The sequence below is a fragment of the Setaria viridis genome, chromosome 7 (assembly GCF_005286985.2).
Source record: "Setaria viridis chromosome 7, Setaria_viridis_v4.0, whole genome shotgun sequence".
NCBI lineage: Eukaryota > Viridiplantae > Streptophyta > Magnoliopsida > Poales > Poaceae > Setaria > Setaria viridis.
In genome coordinates, this window is record NC_048269.2 from 28,805,693 (window position 1) to 28,829,066 (window position 23,374).

Below are 23,374 nucleotides of genomic sequence, written 5' to 3' on the forward strand. Positions count from 1 at the left end.
CCCCTTCCCGAGCTTGCACCGCAACGTGTCTCCGGACGTGTCACCTCCCTCGTCTCCGCCGCTCCACCTCCATATAACAACTCACAGTCCCCCGCGCTCTGCCCCCCGTGCAAGCTCACGATCCTGAAACCTATCCACAATCACTAGCTCGCTCTGATCCAATCCAATATCGCCGGTTAGCCGTCGACGCCGCCGTCTATGTCCAGACTGATGACCGCCATGCTGCTCGGGGGTGCGCGCGTCGCCGGCGCCGCCAAGCTCGCCGGCAGCGCTGCCGTTAAGCAGGCTGCCGTCCCCACGCCGGCGTGCTTCCTTCCTCCCCGCCCGCCGCAGCCGGCGAGCTGGAGCCGACTCTGCTTGCAGACTGCGCCAAGATCGTCTCAGGTAAGCACACTCTGCTGGATCACTGGTGGCACGTCGACTCGGAGATGTATAGATGCTGACACGCACGAACGATCTGTTTCTAGGCGTACAACAACGCGCCGGACGACCGGAGGGACATCAAGGACAAGTACAAGGACGCGGCGGCGGAGGCGAAGGACGCCACCGGCGATGCCAAGGAGCATGTGAAGGGGATGGCCGGGGAGGCCAAGGACAGGGCCCAGGACAAGGCCGGCCGCGTGGTCGACCAGGCTTCGGACATGGCGGGAAGAGCCAAGGACCAGACCAAGGGCATGGCGGAGGACGCCGCGGACGGCGCGTCCCGGGTGGCGAACAGGACGAAGCACGAGACGAAGGACGCGGCGCGGGAGGCCGCGGGCACGGCGGCGCACGTGAAGGACCGGGCCAAGGAGATGGGGCACGAGGCGGCGGACCGGGCGCAGGAGGCGGCGCGGGCTGCCAAGGACCGGACGGGGGACGCGGCGGAGCGGGCCATGGACAGGGCCGGCGAGGCCAAGGACCGCGCCGTGGAGGGGACCAAGTCGGCCGGGGAGAAGGTGGTGGAGATGACCAAGGATGGCGCGAGCAAGGTGGCGGAGACGGCGCAGGCGATCAGCGAGAAGGCGAAGCAGGCGGCGCGGGGCACCTGGGACGCGGCCAAGGAGACCGCGCAGAGCGTGAAGGACAGCGTGGTCCCCGACGCGGCGGACGTGGACGCCGCCGTGAAGGAGCGGGACCGGATCGCCAGGGAGATGGACAGGGTGGAGCAGGAGCGGAACAAGAGGGAGGCTAGGGAGAAGGGCTCAGGCTTGCCGTAGATGAAGTAGCTTCACGCTTGCCAGCAAGCCTTCCTCTTGAGCTGAATTTCACTTTGTCGCTAGTTGAATAATGTTTTGGCAAAACGTCATGCACGTCATGTACCGATTTCGTTGCCTCGTGTTGGATCAACACGTCGAAGCTCTGTAATGTGCAAGGAACTGTGATGGTCTGCTAGCATCGGACCTGTTTATCAAAAAGCAAGGATCTTTGTTAGTTTCTTTTTGGATTTTCTTAAGCATGGATCTGAACAACCTGAACTACACGTGCTTGAACCTCATGAATGCTGCGAAATGGAAACGTAGATGCAGTCAAAGCTGCGAACTGAGCTGAACAGCTCACGATCTAAAGCCGAGCCTGACGTATGACTGATCCCAGAATATCAACAGGATGATCAAGTAAGACAGCACTTCTCTAGGCGAAAATACACTTTCTTGAAAATAGCAGAAATGTTTGCACTGATCCCAACCGGCCGCAGAAGAGTAAGAATGCTGCTCCAGGCAAAAATATACTTACATACGGCCATTTTTCACAAGTGTCGCACTTACCAAAAAGATATCTAACAAACTCAAGACAAAAAAAAGGAACTCTGCTTCAGACAAGGGGGAAGTGGGAAAAAATAGGTTACTACAGTACTACACCATCGTGTGATGTGCCAGCTAACACTTTCAGCCACATCTTGGCATTGTACAAAAGCTACACGGGCGATTGATCCCTATGACAACCGAATTGAAGCTATCACTTTCTAAATAAGCCCAAGTGTGCAGGTATCGTCTTTGGACTTTGGCCACTCACCACTGTTACACTGTTCCTCTTTTCCGGTCAGTGTGGTATCTATCACAGCCATCAACAACACAACCAGGCTGCTCCCACATTCAGACATAAGAAGTCATGCGCACCTGCATCATGTTCGAGTGCGGGATGCTCATCAACATGATTGCCCGGCGGCAGTTGTTCCTCAGGAACGCGAAGAAATAGTTTATCATCAGCTTCTTGAAGAACCATGAGTCCTTCCTGGCCTTGATGATGGGGTTGTCGATGAGGTACACGGCACCAGACTGCTTTGACTGCTTGATGAACGCCAGCTCCAGTTCGAGGTTCTGTGCATAGTCCAGTACAGGATCGACATGAGGTGTCGAGCAGCTGGTTTCAGGAATGACTTGTGTTGAAGGCACATAGTCTGCCATAAGAGGGACATCGAGGGAGTAGAGGCTGCCGTTTGGCGCTGTGATGATCTTCATAGGGGTGGGAGGCTCTTCGTCGGAGTCAACATCGTCTTCACTTTGTAGGGATAGCTCTACTGCCTCCCTTTGTATGAATTTTTCAAGGCCTTCTATCAGGAGACGCTCAAACACACTGTGGTGCTCCTGCTTCTTGTCTTTGTACCCGTATCTGTGCACACACAAGTTAGTGTTAGGTGACATTTTGCAGTTGATTCATGCTGAAGCTGAACAACTCCTACAGCAGTTCATAACTGGATGGTCAATTTACCAACAGTGCATGCAATTAACAACAATCTAGCATGGTTTAGACATAAGCTTACCTGGCTATACAGCGGAACATGTGATAGCTCCTTGAGCATACACGTTGGAAAAGAAACCTTTCACTTTGGGGAACCGCAGGAACCGGCACATTCCTGATACAGACAAAGACTATAATAGAGTGTATCGCAGGAAGGGAGGTCAGAAAATGACCGAAAATTGCAGGAACTCCTTTCACAATATCACTGCAGACTAAGCCTAGTCCAGGAGCTCTGATGGTACCAAGGTTGGGCCCCAACTTTCTCATTAAATCCTTTGAAAGCTTCTGCTTGACTTCACTGTCATACTTTAGTTTACTCCCATAGTTCCATATAAACATAATCAGGAGTAGAACAGATGCAAAGATCAGGAATGCCCAACCTCCATCTCCAACACTACTCAGAGCTGACGAGAAGAAAATCAGCTCCAAGAAGAGGAATGTGATAAAAAACAACAGAACCTTAGTAATATTGGACTCCCATATTAGAAGCATTATGATTGTAACATAAACCGTGGCCATTATCATCACACCAAGCTCTGCTATAGCTGTTCAAGATGGAACTGTGTCAGAGCAACAAAAACTAAGCATATTTAATATCGGCGAAAATAAAACTACTTGCATTAAAAACATATTCAATAGATTATTATTACCATATGCATTGCCAACATCATATACGCTTCTGAACAAAACAATGAAGCCCAAGCAGGAAACCAGCAGGAACCAGTTTACAACAGGAATGTAGATTTTAGCCATAAATTTTCGAGATGTATGAACAATTTTCAGCCGAGGAAAACAACCAAGTGCTATAGACTGCTTTAGGCACTGGAATATAGCAACAGTCATTGTCCTACTGGCAATCAGTGCAGCCAAATTCGCCAATAAGAAAACAGGCCAGAAAACTCCACCTGTAATAGAAGACGGCATAATAAGTCAAAACTACATAACTCCTCCGGATTGGTTAAAGAAAAAAGTAAATCTCTGGAATATGGGATACAGGCCAACTGAAAGCAGAATACCAAATTGATCTAACCAGTGAATATTTACATAACATGTGGAAGAAGTATTATTGGAATGTATTCATAAGAAAATGGCAGCTAAGCTAAATGGTCAGCAACATTCAACTTACTTGGAATAGATGAAAAGAAGACCTGCTCAGATGACTTTGGATTGGCAATGAGAAAAGCAGCTTGTCCTAGATACGCCAAGACAAGGCAAGGAAGAACAAGAAGCACAAACATATACTGCAAAGTAAAATAAAACCTTATAAGTACATATGGAGCACATAGGAAGGAGCATGAGAAACGTTAGCTGTGGTAGCATATAGGAAGGAGAAAATGAATTTGTGGCTCTCATAGGCTTGCAGATAATACCTGAACATATCTTACGGGAAAGTAACAAAGATTCGAAAAGATGGCCTCAGATCCTGCAATGTAGATTGGATAAGCTTAAAAGGAGTCTCTTGGAAATTTGGAATGAAAAAATAAACGTTTTAACTTGTATATTTAAGACAAAGTTCTGAACTAATGCAGTATATTACAAAAGGGAACAGAACTAATGTAGTAGTATTACAAATGGGAATCTTAGTTCATTTTAAAAAAATCAGTAGTAAAGTTATCCAGCAAAGTGAACAAGACAAACCAAAAAAAAGTTGGGCATTCGGCTGATTATAGATCAACAAGCTATGATCATTACCTGTTGCACATAAAAGACACCCACCAAGGGACAGCCAAGCCTGAAAAGGATTCCTCCCAAAATAATAAATGATGTAGAGAGGATTAAATGCTTTAAAAGCTGTTGGTCCGTATAGACTCAGATTGTATATGCCAATTCCTCCAAGACAACAAAACCATACAAGTAAAGAAGGACCAAGTGCAAACCCCACTTTGCTAGTGGCATACCTCTGTAAACTAAACAATATTACAAGAAGTGCAACTGAAATCATCACCACAACATCTGCAAAGAATGTTTGATAAAAAATACAAAGGGCATTAAGCAAAAATTATTTAAAAAATTTAACTTTTGCACTGTGAGATACAAAAATTTTAACCCAAAAAACAATCACCTTGTGAGGCATTTCGTATCCCAACTTTCAAGCCACTGACAGCAGATAACACTACATTAAGGGATAAATAATTAATTTGGCTGCACAAAGTACTCTTTAGTAGAGAAATAGGTTTTCAATGCTAATGAAAAGAAAACATATTTATTTGATGGCTAGTCTATTTTTATATGTGATTCTCCCACTAACAAAATGTTTAAAATTGAAACAAAAATATGCACAAAATGAAAAGTAGTAAACCTGACATTGCTGGTGTGATAACTCCATTTGATATGAACATGGAAGTCCCAAACAACACTAAGCCTAACAGCAGCTTCTTTAACAACAATGATGATTCAAGTTTCTCTTTTACTTTTATGGATCTCTCTAGTTCTGCCGTTGGAAGCTTGAGTCGAAAACTTGACATCCTCTTCTCAGAGTGTACTTGGTTTGGAATGAGACTCACTTTAGCATTTCTACAAATCAAAGAATACAAGGCAAATATACCACCTGCGGAATCATAGAATCAATGGGAGATGTAAGCCTCCGGCACACTTTTGCACAAAAGCTTAACATGACTAACTGAATTCACAACCTCGCATATACCTTCACCATCATCATTGGCCCAAAGGACAACCAAAACATATTTCACTAATGGCATCAAAATCAGGGTATACAGAACAAGTGAGAGTGCTCCAAGGACATCCTCCTCCCCATGAATTGGGTACTTGTTAAACATGACATCAAATGTATATAATGGACCAATTCCAATATCTCCAAACACTACAGCAAGAGTCTGAAGAGCAAGAAACATCGTCCTGCCAAAATCAAACTCCTGCACATGTAAATGAGATAACTAAACCATATGAAAGAATAATGAGTCAAACATGATCAACAATGGCAGGCATTCTGTAGCAACTGAAAATATTAGGATCTATCTATGTACACCTAATTTCTTTGAAGTGTCCAAAAAGAATTTTGCATCTATCTACGTCCACAGAAAATATTGTGCTTCTGATCACGAGGCTTGACTTCATAATTGAAGTTCATCTGATGATAAATGTCCAGATAAAAAAATGATCGTAAAATAGAGTTTCTCAGAACAATGGTTACTGAAAAAAAAGCTGATGAAATTGCACAAGAACAACATGGAGCACTACTGAACATTTATAATACCTGCCTATAAATTGCACGGCGAATCCATCGCAATCAGGCGGCAGGAACAGCACAAGCGCAACAAATGCGATAAAGGAATAATCACCCGTGCCAAGCCCCTCACCTCGGTGTCCCCGAGCTGCTGCCCCGCGGAGACCTCGTTGCCCTCGACGTCGAACCAGTCCACGGACGGCACGGTCCGGATCAGCCTCTTCTTGCCCTCCTCCTTCTCCTCCTCGTCCTCGTCGTCGCCGTCCTCGTCGTCCTCCGACTCGAAGCTCCCGCCCCTGCCCACCACCCCGACGGCCGCGGCGCCCCTGCCGCGGTCCTCGTCGTCATCCTCCTCCGTGGACACCCAGCGCCACTCCAGCGACGGCGCCTTCCGCATGCCGCCGGCCGCCGACGAATCCGCCGACGACGCCATTACGGGCTAGGGTTGGGTCCCGATCGGATCGAGAGCGCGGGCGAGGACGAGGAATTTGGTATAGAAAATTCCCGCTTCGTGGTTCGTGTGGCGGTGAGGGGGTGGTGGTGGTGGAGGAGAGAGGGGACACAGACACAGCGAGAGAGAGGAGGGGGGAGCGAGAAAACCGGGAGCTGGAGCGCGACCAATGACGATGGCGGGGCGGACAAGAGCAACCGTTTTTACTCGCGGAGACGGAGGGGGGTGGCCGGGTGGGCCGGTGGGGTGCCGCTGAGGTGGCAGCACGTGGGGGGTCACATGAGTTGCTCAATTATTTTCCTCAAGAAAAAGTACTTAATAATTTTAAACTGGAGATGGAGATTGAAGCAAAAATATACAAATTGCATGAAATTTCATATATGTTCTACCTATTCTAGCTTTATTTTTTCAAACGGCATCCTAGCTAAACTTGTCAATTCACGGGCATGTACATGTAGTGTGCGCGGTGTTTTTCTGGAATAAATAAAAAGGAAAAGTTGCTACATGACTCTCTATTGTTACAGGCATTAAAAAGTTGATATTTGTTGTTGGACAATTACAAAATTATACCCCCTCGGTTCCTCCTTCCAAAATGTAGGTTGTTTTTAATTCTGAGCTAAAAATACCTTACTTTGATCAAATTTATAGGAAAAATATATCAACATGGCAACACCTAACAACGTCAAATTAGTCATGCTAATTCTGCAATGAAATAATCTTGATAGTGTATTCATTTGCTAAGTATATCTTGGCTTGATTTTCATATGATTGCTTCTTCATATATGTCATTTGTAGCTCAACAACCAATAACAGGTGGTGTATTCTAAAATACCAATTTATAATTTTTTCATTCAAAATATATTATAATTTCATTAAAACCTGGTTAGAATCTATTTTTAAAAATAAATTTAGAATCTAATACATTTTTCTAAAAATAAAACACATCTTGGGTTTTTGAGTGCGAACCCAAAACACATCTCGAGGAATCTATGGCGTCAATGCATCGGCCTGTTCGCTTCAGCTTATTCAGCCGGCTTATCAGCCATCAAACAGTATTTTCCTCTCACAACAAATCAGCCGTTTCAGCTTTTCAGCCGGCTTATAAGCTGAAGCGAACATGCCCCATATATTCTTCAACTGTAGCCTTGAGATGGGCATGCCACTATGCCACCATCATCATATTTTGTCAAAGGTGAAAATGTGCAAACCACTTGACGTAAATTTTCTCCTTTCCCTCCCAGAAACGCATCCTGTCATGTTATCTTCGGTGGCTGAATACCAGGTTCCTGAAGTACAGTCCCTGCCTGAAAAACGAATGCTGAAGCTATGTGCCATTGTTCAGGCACACGGAAATCCGGCACTCGCAGATCCATGCCTTCCACGGTCTGACTTTGACCCCGCTTAAGATATCACCAGTTTCCTCTCAACATGTATTGCGACTGCGACTCTGCAACCACTGTTTCGCTCCGTTTTTTCAAAAACTAGTGACCTGGTAAACACCGGAAGCTGGGTGCAGCTAATTCTTCCTCACCTTCTTGCTTGGACTTGGAACAGCTTTCTGTTTAAAAAACAACCTCTCGTTGTCGTCTATAGTGATTTACAGGTTCAGAGCATTTTTCTCAAACGAAACAAGTTCAGAACATGAATGGCAACAAAGACTACAAATCCTATTTCAAATTAGCTCGAACAGATACGTTTCCTCTGGCTACATGCATGTCTGAGCAGTTTGTTAATCAGTTGGTACTTTTTTTAACACGTTTCTAAGTAGTAAATTAGAAGCCATTTTAACTGTTGCGTACTCGCATCCCTTTCGCAGGATCTGAAAATCCCGAGAGCCCAGAACATGATCCGTTTCCTTATCCCCTTTGGAAGCCAGCGCCGCGTCGCAGCACAGCATAGGGGGAGCTCACCTCCCCACCCACCGCTCTTTCCCTCCCTCCCTCCCTCCCTTTTGACTCCTCCCACCTGCAAAACCGCGGCGGGCCGCATCCCGCCCGCGCCGCCCACCGGCGGCAGCCAGCCACCGCCCCCGCCGTCTACATAAACAAGCAAACCACCACTCGCGAGCCCAATCAGCCCCCCACCAATGGCGTCCTCCCTCCTCTCCACCCCGTCCCAAACCCTAGCGGCCCCCGCCGGGCTGCGCGGGCGGGCGCGGCCGGCGCAGGTGCACCTCCCGCGCGGGGTCCTCGCCCCCCGCCGCAGCCGCGCGCTCCGCGTGCGCGCGTCAGTGGCGATCGAGAAGGAGACGCCCGAGAGCGAGCCGCCCCCGACGTTCCTGCGCGAGGACGGGCGCGGGGCGGGGTCCGGGTCCGTGCGGGAGCGGTTCGAGTCCATGATCCGGAGGGTGCAGGGGGAGGTCTGCGCGGCGCTCGAGGAGGCCGACGGCAGCGGCGCCAAGTTCGTCGAGGACGTGTGGTCGCGCCCCGGGGGCGGGGGCGGCATCAGCCGGGTGCTCCAGGACGGCCGCGTCTTCGAGAAGGCCGGGGTCAACGTCTCCGTCGTGTACGGGGTCATGCCGCCCGACGCGTACCGCGCGGCCAAGGGGGAGGCCGGGAAGAACGGGGCCGCCGCAGCGGATGGGCAGAAGGCTGGGCCCGTGCCATTCTTCGCCGCGGGGATTAGCTCGGTGAGTGCCTTTCCCGGTGCATTGACGTGAAGATTCTAGATCTCTTTTCCATTTCCGTTATGCAAATTACAAGCTGCATGTACACATTGCAATGCTGCAATGCCGTATGAAGTTAGATGAATGTGTTGTTAGTTCTTTGAAGTGTGGTGATCAATTTCAGTTCACTTTGTTCTACTCTATTTAATGTACACCATGCACTTGACCTCTTGTTTTTGGGACACTGATAATTCAAATCTGCCCATTCAGGGTTATGAAATGCTTACCAACTATAGGCAATACTTTAATCTTCGAGTGTTATATTTATGAATATGATACATGGATTTAAAGAGTATTTTTTTTCGGCAGGTGCTCCATCCCAAGAATCCATTTGCTCCGACATTGCATTTTAACTACCGTTATTTTGAGACAGATGCACCACAAGGTACCTTTCTATGCTATAAAATCCAGAAGTATTACATTTAATTAATATCCTGCACACTAAGAGGATTTTGTGCTTCATCATGTGTGCCTCCCTCATGTTCAAAGACCACTGAACAGAGATGCTCTTATGCTTTGCTTTTGGTGAAAATATAGGCTTAAAATAGATTCAATCCTCTAGATATCTGTCAGAGAAATGGGTTCATCTTATTTACCGAATGAGGTAATCCAAGTTTAACACGATCATCTCCAAATCCTTTTGCAAATATATCACATTTATATAGATCTTTGGACGCTGGAGAAATATTATGCAGTTCAAAAGGACTTGTATTGGATTTGGACATGCAGAAATTGGCATACTGTGAATGTCTTTCATATTAGGAAATGTGTTTTTTAATGATCATCTGTTATAATATCCAACTGCAGATGTTCCTGGTGCACCAAGACAATGGTGGTTTGGTGGTGGTACTGACTTGACTCCCTCATACATCATTGAAGAGGACGTGAAGCATTTCCATTCTGTATGTAGCACCCCCAAAATATTGCAAAGCCATGTGTCCTAGACTCTAGGGTGTTTTTATTTCATGTCCTTGGCATTGCTTGTGTCCTAGATAATGCTAGGTGTCCCTATGGAATTAGTACCTTTTTTAATGCTCCACTATTTTTAGATGTAAACTAGTTAAATTTCTTTGATACCAAGTGCTGTATCAAATGCAGTTATTGAATCTATTAGGTTTCTGATATAGTTTATAGCTGTTCTTTACTCTGAAAAGGCATCCAACACATGGGTGTTTTTTTTGTAACCGGAGTTAGCAGGGGAAGCCCCTACCTTTTTTTTGTATATTTTTTTATTCGAGACCCGTTTAATTCGTTCCCACAGGGAACTGAACCCGGGCCTGCTGGGTGCTACTCAGGTGCTCTAGCCACTAGGTTAGAGGCCGTTTCGCACACATGGGTGTTTAGGTTGGACACATGTTCCCCCAAACTATATAGTTTGATGCAGCACAAGCAAAATAGAGTTTGATGCAGTTACAAGGTTTTATGGTAGTTTTCTTACGCGCAAAGTTCTTGTGTTAATCTTTAAAGGAAACAGAACAAAAACAAGAGTTAAGAAGCTAGTTAATAGCTATTGCTAGCAGTTTAATTGCTTTTTCATATACATTGAAAGTCATTAACATGTGTATTGTCTGACTTCAGGTTCAAAAACAAGCATGCGATAAATTTGATCCGAGTTTTCACCCAAGATTCAAAAAATGGTGTGATGATTATTTCTATATTAAGGTATTTTCAGTTCCTCGTTTTTTTATTGTAGAACTAGAAAAGGAATAAATTCTACAGTGTGGATCGCATTGTTTAGTATCCTTCTTTTTGCAAATACACGATTCTGCATTCGCTAATTGGTTCAAATGCCACCAAGAAAGAAAGAAAACTTTTGGCATTTTTCTGTATTTGGTTATTGGTCCTGTCTCTTCGCGATGGCCATGGTAAATTGGCAATCCTGGAGAAGATACTAATTTCCTGTTGGAAGCTTTGGATGCAGACATCAATGTTTCTTAAGAGTTTCTGGCACCTTGCATTTGAGTTCTCATGTTCTCTCTTCCAATGATTATGATTATGCAGCATCGTAACGAGAGACGTGGGCTTGGTGGAATATTTTTTGATGATCTTAATGATTATGATCAAGAAATGCTTCTCAACTTTGCGACAGGTGAGGCGTTTTGTTAGAAGCCTAGAATGACAGGATGAACTTATTTGTACTCAAGTAGCTTGGCACAGTGGTTTCTGAATTGTTCTGTGGGATAGAGTTTCCAGACATTTTATGTGAGATAAGTTCAAATTGAAGGTTGCTATAGCTTTGAATCCTGTTCTGTTTTTTATAAGCTATGTAGTTAAAGTCTATGTAGCATTTCAGTGTTTAGGTTGCATTGCGATTTGAGGTGAGCTCAAGTTCTAGTTGTAACAACCAAGGTGATTTTCTTTCCCTACAGAATGTGCGGACTCTGTACTTCCTGCATACATACCAATCATAGAGCGGCGGAAGGACACTCCATTCAACGAGGAGCACAAGGCATGGCAGCAACTGCGGAGAGGTCGCTATGTGGAGTTCAACCTTGTAAGTGGTTTTAGATGAACACAGCCAGTGTCTTTCGTGGATGAATATCTTCTGGCTTTAATATCCTCCTCTTTTGAAGGTCTATGATCGTGGTACAACATTCGGCCTAAAAACTGGAGGAAGGATTGAGAGCATACTCGTGTCTCTTCCACTTACAGCACGATGGCAGTATGATCATGTGAGTCAAAATGCTGCTTTGTTCCGCCAACCCAATAAGCATAGACATGTCTTCGTTTTGCCACTGGAGAATGTTTAAAGATACTTGCAAAAGAAAACGATACTGCTGAAATAGCTAAGTTCTTCAACGTTAACGTGAAACTTTGTTCGCAGAAACCGGAAGAAGGGACTGAAGAATGGAAACTTCTCGACGCATGCATAAACCCAAAGGATTGGATCTGATTAGCCGAAGTTTGTATGTTCTTCAGATCTTTTGTTAGCTTTACCCTCCCTGTAACCTTTTTAGCTTGAGAGTTCCGGTCAAATGTGTAGTTTCCATCTCATATTCTGTATCTGTAGAATCGTGAATAATAAATATGATGTAGTGCGGTAGCTGTTTGTATGTACTGTTTTCCCCATGTGAAAGAGAGAAGCACCTTGTTGGCCTTGCCCTTGTATTTTGTCCAAGGATTGAATTTTTTTTATAAACATTTTAGCCTTTCCCTGAGAACACCCGAATTCATTTTTTCATTCAAAGGAGGCCTCTCCATGAAGAAAGAGCCCATGATGGCTTGGATGGCACAGCCCGGCCTAGTTGGCCCAAAAGCCCCCAAATCCTTTTGCTTTCCGCGGATCCGTGGTTGAAACTTGGAGAGCTGCTGCCATTTCAGCGCAAGTCTCGTTCCTTTCGCTTTCCTGAGGTTACGAGTAACCAGCGCAAGTCTCATTTCGCGGATAGAGACAATAGGTTTACAGGCTTGTTGAGGTTCTGAACACAAGCCTGTGCTTTCTATGCAGGAGTTTCTTAACGTGCCCAGAGAAGACTCGATAGCTGCATGAAATAAATTGGCCGCTTATTTCACATGGCGTCAAGTTTCAATTTAGCTCAGTGCACAACTGAGCTCAGGTTCAGTTTCGATTGTAAACATTTACTAGAAACGCAATTAAGTTCAGGTCTAATTTAGCACAAATTTTGTAGCAAACGTTGGAGCTCAGGATTTTCCAAGAACGAAACAAAACAAAACAAAACGATACTCGACAGAATAAGCCAGACATCTACTATTGCTGTCGGTGCCAATGGGGGTAAAACACAAGCAGAATTAAGATGAAAGTATAGGGCGCCCAGAAAAGGATCCAACTGCAGCAGTACAGGCAAAACTGACAAAACATTCTGGTTTCTTCTAGTTCAAATCCAACCACCAGATAGACTTAAATAGCTCGAGCTCTAAAGAGGGGCTAAGCTCTTCTTGTGATGCTTAAGAGTTAGTTGGCTTGGGCCTTGTTGAGGATCACACCCTCGTACTTGACCTGGAACCACTTCATGGCGTCCTCCTTGGTGACCCTGTGCTGGATACCAACACGGGACTTGCACCTGCGGCGGCGGGCAACACGGTACCCAGCACGCTCAAGGACGACGTAGAAGTCCATGCCGTAGATACCGGTAGATGGGTCATACCTGAGATAATGCGATAAAGAAAATGGTTACTAATCATCAACAAAATGCAGCACTTCATTAAGCAGACACTTGGCAGACAAGAAAAAGGAGCTATCCCCTGCAAATGCACAATAAGTATTCTGAAATTCCAAATCCCTAAGGGAGGAGAAACTAGCCACAAACAAACAATGGCCACATATGCAGACAGTAAAGACAGCATCGGTATAATGTTCGACAAACTGAATCAAGTGGGAATTGCATCATATGCACAGTTTAAATCAAGGAGATACTCCAGGATACAACTTGTTAAATAATAACACCACAGCAAAATATGTCCGTTGCACCACAGTACTAATTTGACCATAGCCCTGGACAAGCATGCTAACCATGGAATAAATCAGATACAAATCACAGATGCACCCAAAGAATAGCATTTTGACTTGCTAAGGACTCGAGTTAACATGTCAACCCTGATACCAGCTCACACTATACTAAAACTTAATGAAATATAACCAACTGGTATGGCAGCTTCTGAAAAAGCATAAAATAGAACTCAAGAGGACAAAATATAGGAAATAATGTCTTGCATTAATGGCTCTACATAGAAAAAAAATGATGTTATCAATTCAACATGACTTGCTAAAATAACTTGCATACTGTATTTAGATAACGAAACACCAGTTCCAGACATATGAAGACCAAAACAATGTTCTTGGCATAAAGGGAATTCCATGGTTGTATGATTCAGTCACATTGGTACATCGGCAAATAGATCAAGCTATCCAAAAGGTACTTTACAGTGGATTCTCAAACTGTGTTAAGTTGCCATAGTGAGTAGCACCCGACATGCAGCACACATGAATCTAAAATTACATGTTCCTTCCTCTACTTGATGACAAGCAACAAAACAATCATAAAAGCGTTCATTCGCAGAAACAGTACACCACATTTAAATTACTAGAGAGCAGAAATGGGATAATCTTACTTGATGCCAAGATCAATGTGCTCCTGGATACCAAACCCGAAGCAGCCAGTGTCACTGAAGTTCCTCCTCAGCAGCTCGTACTCCTTGACCTTCAGGCCACTCTCCAGAAGCTGCATCGCCTTCTCTCCCCTCACCGTCACATAGCACGCAATCTTCTCATTACGCCTGATGCCGAACGACCTCACAGTGTACCTCGCTGCAATATTATAACACCATCAGTATGCGCACCATCAACCGAAACCACACACACACTTGTCTGTCAGGTTTAAGTAAATCACCCTTGGAGAACACCGGTGACTGCCCACTCAGCTGCTCGAGCACCTGATAAACAATCACTGGAGGTTAGCGAAGAGCAAATGGTGAAGATTGTCAAAAGGCAACAAAGAATAGTGCCTACGAATAGAGACATCAAAGCAATTAACGGCATCTGACTGAAACAATGCGAATAACATCTAACCACAAACTGATGTGGCAAGCAATTGTATTCCTAAGCATTTGGACGGCACAATTATGGTGTAGATAAGTATGAGATTAGATTTGACGGCTTGAGTCGAGGATAACCTACAGACCAGAATTAATTCCCACAGAAGATAAAATGGAGCACAACTAGATGCGATTCAGACATACCACAGTACACACATACGCTGAAGTAAACTATGTAACAAGCGCATAGAAAGCATATGAATCAGAGCACCAGAGCGCAGAAACTAGGGTGAACTAGAGGGGAATGTGCGAATACCTTGGCGGCGCGAGTGAGGCGATCACCGCTCTCGCCGACGGAGATGTTGAGCACGAGCTTCTGGACCTTGATCTCCCGCATCGGGTTAGACTGCTTCTTCTCCGACGCCTGCAATCGCAAAAACCAAAGCCCAAACCAACCCACATCGTCAGAACCGCACGCACGAGAGGACCGAACGATTCAATGGAGAAAAAACAGAAAGGGGGCGGCGCTAAGAACAGCGCATCTCCCGGCGGCGAGCTCACCATGGGGAAGATCTGGGAGGCGACGGCGAGGGAGGTGAGATGGGTTCTGCAGTGCTGCGCGGGGCGGCGGCGGCGGACGAGGAAACTCTATAAGTAGACGAAGAGAAACCCTAAAATCCTCTTACGCCGTGTGCAATTACGAACTTAGCCCTGAGCAATGTAGTGAGTCGAGGGGTATTTTAGTAATTTAGTACAGCGAGTTGGCAAAAAAAATTTCCGTTGCCGGGACTCGAACCCGGGTCTCTCGGGTGAGAGCCGAGTATCCTAACCAGCTAGACTACAACGGAATTATGATAGGTAGCAGCCTAGGAAATATACATTTTATTTTCATCACAGGTGGTTTAATTTCAGAAGCAGCATCGGCCCTGTTGATGGTTAGTTATGTATGAGCTATTTATTTTGGAAATTTTAGAATATTTCTTATCTCTGAGCTTTAGTGTTTCTGAGGAGGATATATCCTAACTGATACGAACTACAAAAATGGTCTTGGTACAGCACTGACACATCGGAGCGGTGAAATCTCATCATACATTTTAAGAGAACATCAATCTAGTCAGTACAGTTACAGTAGGCCCCAAACATCTGCTTACTCTTGATCATGGACAAGTTTACGTGATTCACATCATACATTTCTTTTTGGCAAAATCTCATCATACATTGAAGCGACAATAAGGTCCCGTTTTCTTTCACTGACTTATTTTTAGCACCCGTCACATCAAATGTTTAGATACTAATTAGGAGTATTAAACATAGATTATTTACAAAACTCATTACATAAGACGAATCTAAACGGCGAGACGAATCTATTAAGCCTAATTAGTCCATGATTTGACAATGTGTTGCTACAATAAATATTTGCTAATGATAGATTAATTAGGCTTAATTAGGCTTAATAGATTCATCTCGCCGTTTAGCCTCCACTTATGTAATGGGTTTTCTAAATAGTCTACGTTTAATACTCCTAATTCGTATCTAAACATTCGATGTGACACGTGCTAAAAATAAGTCAGTGGAAGAAAACGTCCCCTAAGAGTACTCTTTACAGGGTCAACTGAAGATGAAAAAAACACCAATTAGTCAGCACAGTTCCAGTACTCCCCTAACATCTACCTACTCTTGATCATGGTCTCATGGACAAGCTTATATAGTATTACATGATAGCCCCCTTCAGACGACCAATCAGCTCACCCTTCTTTAACTTCGAGTGACCCCTCATCCTTCTTTAACACAGAACAACAGTTTTCCTCACACAACAGTCACAGAGATATACATGCGGGACTCTAGCTAGAAGCCTTTGGAAATAAAAAAAAATACTACAAACTTACAAAGTAACATCTGTCTTAGAAGAAAATTATAAATAGTTTAGTGGCTCCTATTTTTTTGGATCTCTAGGTGTGAATCTAGCGGATAATCAACTTGATTCTTAGGCTAAAATTAATGTCTTAGGTCTAAATAAGAACATCTGAGAGGGAGAGAGAGATAGAGTGAGTAGAGATGCCGACCATCAGGCTTGGAGGACGAGCTCGCCATGAGCGGTGACGGTGGCGATGGCGAGGATGGCGCTGGGGCGGCGGAGCTTCCCACTGCTTCAACGCTAGATTGATCAGTCTAGGATTTGTCAGGTGGGTTTGGTGGGCACGTTCAACCTTGGCGTGCATGCCCCCGGCCCCTACCTTTCTCTTTATAGCGCTACGTGAAGGGGGCCGCTAACCATGTTCGGTTGGGCACCCCCAATCAGGGCGCGATCGAGGAATCCGACTCAGTCATTGGACTGAGTCAGGTGAGATCAAAACTAACATTCTCCCCATTGATCTCATCTTATACTTAATCTTAGTCTTAAACTTGAAATACTTAACTTAGCATTCATTTCATTACAGATTAGTGTATAGAGCATACCTCGTCATAATAGTCAATTATGTACTATCAGATTCACCAGCTACAATACACCTTTCTATTTTGAAACAGATTATTAACTTATTTGGGCTCTTAGTATCCAGGGATCATAGTCTTTCCCATAAACCCATGCCGGCTAAGTGTTCTATGAACACATTGGACGGTAAACCTTTCGTGAGTGGATTCACGAGTATTTCTTTTGTTCTTATATGCTCTAGACTAATGGTATGATCCTGGATTTTCTCTTTCACAACATAAAACTTGATGTCAACATTGCTAACTCATTGTCGTAGTACATCTTGAGTGGCTTTTGAATGCTGTCTACCACTTTCAACCCAGGTACAAATTTCTTTAGCTATTTTGCATATCCCATGGCCTCATAACATGCTACAAACTCAGCATACATCGTGGACGATGCAATGATGGTTTGCTTGGAGCTTTTCCATGATATGGCTCCACCTGCGAGAGTAAATACCTAACCTGACGTGGACTTTCTATCATCTACATCTCCCGCAAAATCTGAGTCCGAGTACCTTTTTATTTCGAAGGAATCAACTCTTATGTATGTTAACAATAGGATTTTCATGCCTTGCTTATAACGCAATACTTTTTTTACCATTCTCCAGTAATCTATTCCTGGATTATCTTGATATCTACTAAGTATCCCGGTCACAAAAGCTAAGTCGGGGCGTGTACATACTTGAGCATACATTAAGCTTCCGACAGCTGAAGCATATGGAACCGCTTTCATTTGATCAATCTCGTATTGGTTCCTGGGACACTGAAATGAATTTCAATTCCTAAAACGAATCAGGCTTCACCGAGATCTTTCACATCAAAATTCAAGGACAAAAACTTCATCTCCAATAGCAGATTAACATCGCTACTAGCGAGTAAGATGTCATCTACATACAGGATGAGGAAAATAAATTTTACATTCTTGAACTTGTCCTCCTTATTCTCATTAAATTCAAATTTTCTTATTGTTTCATCGAACTTCATATACCACTGTCTAGATGCTTGTTTTAATCCATAAATGGATTTCTTCAGACGGCATCCTATATGTTTTTTTCCTTCAATGACAAATTCTTTGGATCGTGCCATGTAAATATTTTCATCCAAATCCCCATTAAGAAATGCCATCTTTACATCCATCTGATGTAATTCTAAGTCATAGTGCGCCACTAAAGCCATTATGATTCTAAAGAAATCCTTACATGAGGCTGGAGAAAATATCTCGTTATAATCTATTCCTTCTCTTTGCGTGAAGCCTTTTGCCACAAGTCGTGCTTTATATCTTTCCACATTCCCTTTGGAGTCACATTTTATTTTGTAGATCCATTTACATCCTACTGTTTTGGCTCCTTTAGAAATTTCTTCTAAATCCTAGACTTTATTGCTACTCATAGATCGCATTTCATCTTTCATAGTTTCAAGCCATTTCGATGAGTGAGCGCTTCTCATGGCTTCTTCAAACGAGGTGGAATCTCCCTCCATTTAAATTTCTTTGCTAGCATAGACTTCGTAGTCATTAGGATTAGCTGGTTTTCTAGCTCTTTGAGACCTTCTAGGGGCCTTAACATTTGGCGCATCTTCCATATGAGGCTGTTGCAGCTCTTCCTCATATGTGACAACATGTTCTATAGGATCCTGAAGGACATGTTCCTCATCTTCATTTGTTGTTGCCATGAAAGAACTAACAACAGGTGTTGTTACCACAGTGTCCTGCACTGTCGGTGCAGCAGCAATAGGTATCAAGAAAAATACGTATACCCGCTTCTCCTCAAGGCTAATTTCTCGGGCTACCATGCTCCCACTGATCATCTCATCCTCCAAAAAGATAGTGTGTCTCGTTTCTACAAACTTAGTATGTCTATCAAGATAGTAGAAACGATAACCTTTTGACTTATCTAAACAGCCAATAAAATGGCAACTGAGATTTAGTTTCCTAATATTTGGGTTAAATACTTTAACCGCAGCCGGACAGCCCCATACACGCAAATAATTTAGTGAGGACTCTCGTCCAGTCCACAACTCATATAGTGTTTTAGTCACCGACTTACTAGGAACCCGATTAAGAATGTGAATGGCGGTTTGTAACGCGTCCATCCACAAATTAATCGGTAAAGTGGAGTAACTTATCATACTTCTCACCATATCCATTTATATATGGTTGCGTCTTTCAACTATTCCATTCTGCTGAGGCTCGCTTGGTGTGGAGTACTGGCAACTATGCCATTTTCCTTGCAAGAACATTGGTCCAGGAACTTGACCATATAGGGTATGTCGACCGTAGTACTTCCTCCACGGTCGGATATTACTATCTTAATCTTTAAATTATGCTGATTTTCTACTTCAGTCTTAAATATCTTAAATTTATCCAACGCTTCTGATCGTTCCTTAATTGGATAAATATAGCCATAATGTGAATAATCATCTGTGAATGTTATAAATGAATCATAGGATGTCTATGTGAATTATTTCTAAAATTCCTGCGGTTCGTTTGGCATCTTTATTAATTTTCTTAACATACTTTCCCTTAATGCAATCAGTGCATTGCTCTAAATCTGAAAATTGTAAGGTGGAAGAATTGGTTCCTTAATTAATCGTTCAATTCTCCCCCTCGAAATATGGCCTAAACGATAGTGCCATAATTTCGAAGATACATCATCAATTCTTTTCCACTTATTTCTTACATTTATAGACGAGGAGGCATTCACATTCTCAGTGCTTACAACATTAACATTCTCACCAAGTGATAGCAAATAAAGCTCATCTTATGTAAAGGCAAGACCAACACACTTGTTATTAAACTTAATCGTACATTGTCCATCACCAAAGTGCCAAGCAAATCCATCACTGTCTAAGCGCGAGACACTTATTAAATTTCTACGCAAAGAGGGTACATAGAGAATATCTCTTAGATGAAGTAAAAAATTATCAATTAATTCTAATGGGAGTTTTCCAATGGCTTCAACTTCAGCTTCGATGCCATTTGCTACCTTAATGCTTCTTTTTCCTCTTTGCATGATCCTCCTTGTATGGAATCCCTATAATGAATTTGCAACATGAACAGTTGCACCTGAATCAATCCACCAAGTAGATTTTACATAACTTAAATATAAGGACTTATCTACGAACGTGATAAGGTCCCTACCTTTCTTACACAGATGCTTCAGGAAATCCGCACAATCCTTTTGATAGTGTCCCTTCTTCTTGCACCACTTGTAGGTGTCCTTGTCCACCACTTCATGGTTTGATCTCTGATGGTGATCATTTTCTGGAGCCTTTCCTTGTGCCTTAGAATAGGAGGTATTGTCCCACTGAGGTTTCTCTTGTGGCTTAGAATTATTGTTATGATAATTCCTCTTCTTATTTTGCCTCACGTAGTTGATAGAATCACCACGTGAGCCCTTAATTCTCTCCTCTTCTTGCACACACATGACAATAAGCTTTTCAATGCTCCACTTGTCTGGCTATGAGTTGTAATTAACAACAAAAGCCTCAAACTCCTTGGGTAGGGAGGCAGAGATCAAATGGACTAAAAACTTATCTTTGAGCTCCATGTCCATAGGCTTGAGCTTGGATGCCATGTTACTCATCCTCAATATGTGCTCTCTTGCCCCACCACTAGTGTACTTCTTGGTAACAAGCCTCTTAATGAGAGTGCTTGCATAAGCTTTTGAAGAGCTAGTTTAACTGACTCTCCACCTTCCTGAGGTACTCTCTAGTGGTGGTACACTCTGGGATTGCTCCCCTTATAGCCTCCACAATGGAGCTCTTAATCACCATCAAGCACTTGCGGTTCGACTGATCCCACTGCGCATGATCAAGATCGTACTTCATTCTAATTGGTGCATGGTCATGCACTCGAGCGTTGAAATCTTCTTCACTCTCATTTTCACCTCTCACGGGGTCCTCAGGAGCAATGGGACAGGGAGCAGTGAGTGCTAGATCAATATCCGACAGCGCAAGCACTATCTTAATCTTCTCTCATCATGAGCTATAATTCCCTCCATCGAGGGGCTCTATGGACGAGATATAACTCAAAGGATTGCCTGAAAATAAAAATTCAGAAAAAATTTGAGTTATTTCAAGGTTGGTCAAATTAAAACATGAAACTTCTTAGTATTAATTCTATATCACCGTTGGGCAGAAATAAAATCAATAATGATAAAATAAACTTGCTACTATAATAATCTTATCAACAACGTTGATCAGTAGATAAAATTATTATACTCAGAAAAATTACTTATTTTCTAATCAAATTTTTCCGTTGGTTCCAATTTAATTAGAAAAATAGATCAAAATCCTTAACTTAATGCATAAATTGACGAAATAATGCTAAAAATTTAACTTATCTTAAACTTAACACAGCGGAAGCTTAGGATAATTTTCAGAACTTAAAGATATGTCAAAAAATATCATTACTTATTCTCAACTTGTCTCACTTTTAATCCATTTTCCAATTAAATTTTCCCGTTGGTTCCAATTTATTCAGAAAAATAGATGCAAAAATACTTAAAAATTCAGCAAAATGTTGCTACTAAGACTTAGACTTAATTCATGAATTTTACCCACAGGAAAATTCCTTAAAACTAATTTTATTTGAGCCATTTATCAATTTCTAGGAAAAATATATGAAAATTCGCTGGAAAAAGTAAAAGAAAAGGGCTCAAAGTGCACTGTTCTTCGGCTCGACCGAGGATACGGCCCAGCCCAAAACGGCGCAAGCGCCCGCTTCGCTCTCCAGGTCGCGAGCTACTGTTCTGCTGGCCCACGCGAGAATACGACCCGGCTCAACAGAGAAATTTGGCCCGAGGCCCATACGCGCTCATCGCGCTCTCGCGTCCCAGGTCGCAACCTGGGCCTGGGCCAAGAATTCTCACTCCCGCCTGGGCCTAAAGCCGACCCAGCGTATCTCCACCGTTCAATCATGATTGACGGTTGAGCGGTGTTTTCGGGCGCACAAAAAACCCCCGCCTCGTGCCCGACCAAAACCCTATCGGCATTTCTCTCGGCCCCCAGCTGCAAGCGTGCGAGAGCGAGAGCAAGCTGAGCGAGAGCGGCGGAGCGGTAGCGCTGAGCGGAGCGGGCTAAGCCGGCGGCGGAGCAGACGAAGCTCGAGTCACTTTCTCCGGCGGCAGAGCTCGAAGCCCGACGCTCGGTGGCCACTCCGTAGGCCCCCTCGCCGGCGCGCGCGTTCACCCGAGGGTGAGCGCGCCGCCGTCAAGCGGTACTGCGAGGGGGGCCCTCCCCCTGAGTTGCTTTGGGCCACGCCGGCAGGGAACGTCGGCGACCCCAGAGCTTCTTCCCGGAGCAAATCCGGTGAGGGGTGCACTAGAGGGAAGTCACCGACCCCTTTTTCCCCTTTCTCTTCTCACTTCCCCTTCTACTTAGGGTTGGGGTTAGCTACCGGCGGCCGTCGTCTTAAGATTTTGAACTTCTTAGGGTTAGGGTTCTTCCTCTGATTTGAATCATCTCCTTCTAATTGCTATGAAAAACTTCCCCGACTAGATCTACACGCTAGTGTTAGGCTACTGATACCATTGATAGATTTTCTTGGATCTCTAGGTGTGAATCTAGCGGGTAATCAACTTGATTCTTAGGCTAAAATCAATATCTTAGGTCTAAACAAGAACAACCAAGAGGGAGAGAGAGAGATATATATATAGAGTGAGTAGAGACGCCAACCATCGGGCTTGGAGGACGAGCTCGCCATGGGCGGTGACGGTGGCGATGGCGAGGATGGTGCTGGGGCGGCGGAGCTTCCCACCGCTTCAACGCTAGATTGATCGGTCTAGGGTTTGTTAGGTGGGTTTGGTGGGCACGTTCAACCTTGGCGTGCGTGGCCCCAGCCTCCCACCTTTCTCCTTATAGTGCTACGTGAAGGGGGCCACCAACCATGTTCGGTTGGGCGTCCCTGATCAGGGCGTGATCAAGGAATCCGACTCGGTCGTTGGACCGAGTCGGGTGAGACCAAAACTAACAGCTCCATCCCATCCTACAACTGGTATTGCAAAGTGCTAAAGCTATCGACTCAGAGAGCTATATGCTGCAGGGCATTTTTTAAAATGCAACAAATATCTTTCTTGTGAACTGTGCATATAAATTGAAGAACCAGTTCTGACCTTTTTTCTTGACATCAATATCCAACACCATATATCTGTAGCGTTTCAGTGTTTAGGTCGCAGTGCGATTCGAGGTGAGCTCAGGTTATAGTTGTACTCCAACCCGAGGCGATTTTCTATCCCTCGTGTCCTTCCCTTCCACCTACAGCACGATGGCAGCATGATCGTGTAAGTTAAAATGCCGCTTTGCTCTGCTGACCAATAACCATAGACGTGTCTTTGTTTTGCAGGTAGATAACGTTTAAAGATCCTTGCAAAGATACAAAAGAATAAGAAAC

At 44.2% G+C, this 23,374-nt stretch overlaps 4 protein-coding genes, 1 non-coding gene and 1 pseudogene across 8 annotated transcripts; 2 read left to right on the forward strand and 4 right to left on the reverse strand.

The window, feature by feature from the left end:
* Nucleotides 1-119: 119 nt before the first annotated feature.
* On the forward strand, nucleotides 120-1,421 carry LOC117863329 (uncharacterized). The gene is made up of 2 exons (XM_034746983.2): nucleotides 120-384; nucleotides 468-1,421. The coding sequence occupies exons 1-2, from the start codon at nucleotides 199-201 to the stop codon at nucleotides 1,197-1,199; spliced, it is 918 nt and encodes a 305-aa protein (XP_034602874.1). The 5' UTR covers nucleotides 120-198; the 3' UTR covers nucleotides 1,200-1,421.
* Nucleotides 1,422-1,680: 259 nt separating this feature from the next.
* LOC117863325 (probable potassium transporter 15) lies at nucleotides 1,681-6,537 on the reverse strand. 4 transcript variants are annotated; one of them, XM_034746980.2, is made up of 10 exons: nucleotides 6,036-6,537; nucleotides 5,363-5,591; nucleotides 5,018-5,266; nucleotides 4,781-4,831; nucleotides 4,411-4,671; nucleotides 4,089-4,141; nucleotides 3,845-3,959; nucleotides 3,369-3,623; nucleotides 2,741-3,263; nucleotides 1,681-2,589 (listed from the first exon to the last, which is right to left on the reverse strand). In XM_034746980.2, exons 1-10 carry the CDS (start codon nucleotides 6,333-6,335, stop codon nucleotides 2,073-2,075), a joined length of 2,553 nt encoding a protein of 850 aa, XP_034602871.1. In that variant the 5' UTR covers nucleotides 6,336-6,537; the 3' UTR covers nucleotides 1,681-2,072. The 4 variants fall into 4 exon arrangements, with proteins under 4 accessions (XP_034602871.1, XP_034602872.1, XP_072151016.1 ...); XM_034746981.2 differs by having other exon boundaries at nucleotides 5,363-5,574; nucleotides 6,036-6,177; XM_072294915.1 differs by lacking the exon at nucleotides 5,363-5,591 and having other exon boundaries at nucleotides 6,036-6,168.
* Nucleotides 6,538-8,281: 1,744 nt separating this feature from the next.
* LOC117863526 (oxygen-dependent coproporphyrinogen-III oxidase, chloroplastic) lies at nucleotides 8,282-12,126 on the forward strand. The gene is made up of 8 exons (XM_034747294.2): nucleotides 8,282-8,982; nucleotides 9,328-9,403; nucleotides 9,826-9,920; nucleotides 10,597-10,680; nucleotides 11,020-11,107; nucleotides 11,388-11,512; nucleotides 11,592-11,690; nucleotides 11,843-12,126. Exons 1-8 carry the CDS (start codon nucleotides 8,440-8,442, stop codon nucleotides 11,909-11,911), a joined length of 1,179 nt encoding a protein of 392 aa, XP_034603185.1. The 5' UTR covers nucleotides 8,282-8,439; the 3' UTR covers nucleotides 11,912-12,126.
* A 574-nt stretch (nucleotides 12,127-12,700) lies between these two features.
* On the reverse strand, nucleotides 12,701-15,228 carry LOC117863527 (large ribosomal subunit protein uL5). The gene is made up of 5 exons (XM_034747295.2): nucleotides 15,073-15,228; nucleotides 14,828-14,935; nucleotides 14,367-14,409; nucleotides 14,089-14,284; nucleotides 12,701-13,124 (listed from the first exon to the last, which is right to left on the reverse strand). The coding sequence occupies exons 1-5, from the start codon at nucleotides 15,073-15,075 to the stop codon at nucleotides 12,932-12,934; spliced, it is 543 nt and encodes a 180-aa protein (XP_034603186.1). The 5' UTR covers nucleotides 15,076-15,228; the 3' UTR covers nucleotides 12,701-12,931.
* A 58-nt stretch (nucleotides 15,229-15,286) lies between these two features.
* TRNAE-CUC (transfer RNA glutamic acid (anticodon CUC)) lies at nucleotides 15,287-15,359 on the reverse strand. The gene has a single exon. It is a non-coding gene; the product is annotated as a tRNA-Glu (tRNA).
* A 4,609-nt stretch (nucleotides 15,360-19,968) lies between these two features.
* Nucleotides 19,969-22,687, reverse strand: LOC140223507 (uncharacterized; annotated as a pseudogene).
* Nucleotides 22,688-23,374: the final 687 nt, after the last annotated feature.

Excerpts from the sequence above, each read along its gene's own strand:
- LOC117863527 (XM_034747295.2), bottom strand. Across the intron at positions 14,285-14,366 it reads GTCACCGGTGTTCTCCAAGG|CGAGGTACACTGTGAGGTCG; the intron begins GTGATTTACTTA and ends ATAATATTGCAG. Across the intron at positions 13,125-14,088 it reads CACATTGATCTTGGCATCAA|GTATGACCCATCTACCGGTA; the intron begins GTAAGATTATCC and ends GCATTATCTCAG.
- LOC117863325 (XM_034746980.2), bottom strand. The coding sequence starts at position 6,335 with ATGGCGTCGTCGGCGGATTCGTCGGCGGCCGGCGGCATGCGGAAGGCG. Across the intron at positions 4,142-4,410 it reads GTGTCTTTTATGTGCAACAG|GATCTGAGGCCATCTTTTCG; the intron begins GTAATGATCATA and ends TCTACATTGCAG. Across the intron at positions 2,590-2,740 it reads ATGTTCCGCTGTATAGCCAG|ATACGGGTACAAAGACAAGA; the intron begins GTAAGCTTATGT and ends GTGTGTGCACAG.
- LOC117863329 (XM_034746983.2), top strand. The coding sequence starts at position 199 with ATGTCCAGACTGATGACCGCCATGCTGCTCGGGGGTGCGCGCGTCGCC. Across the intron at positions 385-467 it reads CTGCGCCAAGATCGTCTCAG|GCGTACAACAACGCGCCGGA; the intron begins GTAAGCACACTC and ends ATCTGTTTCTAG.
- LOC117863526 (XM_034747294.2), top strand. The coding sequence starts at position 8,440 with ATGGCGTCCTCCCTCCTCTCCACCCCGTCCCAAACCCTAGCGGCCCCC. Across the intron at positions 9,921-10,596 it reads ACGTGAAGCATTTCCATTCT|GTTCAAAAACAAGCATGCGA; the intron begins GTATGTAGCACC and ends GTCTGACTTCAG. Across the intron at positions 10,681-11,019 it reads ATGATTATTTCTATATTAAG|CATCGTAACGAGAGACGTGG; the intron begins GTATTTTCAGTT and ends ATGATTATGCAG.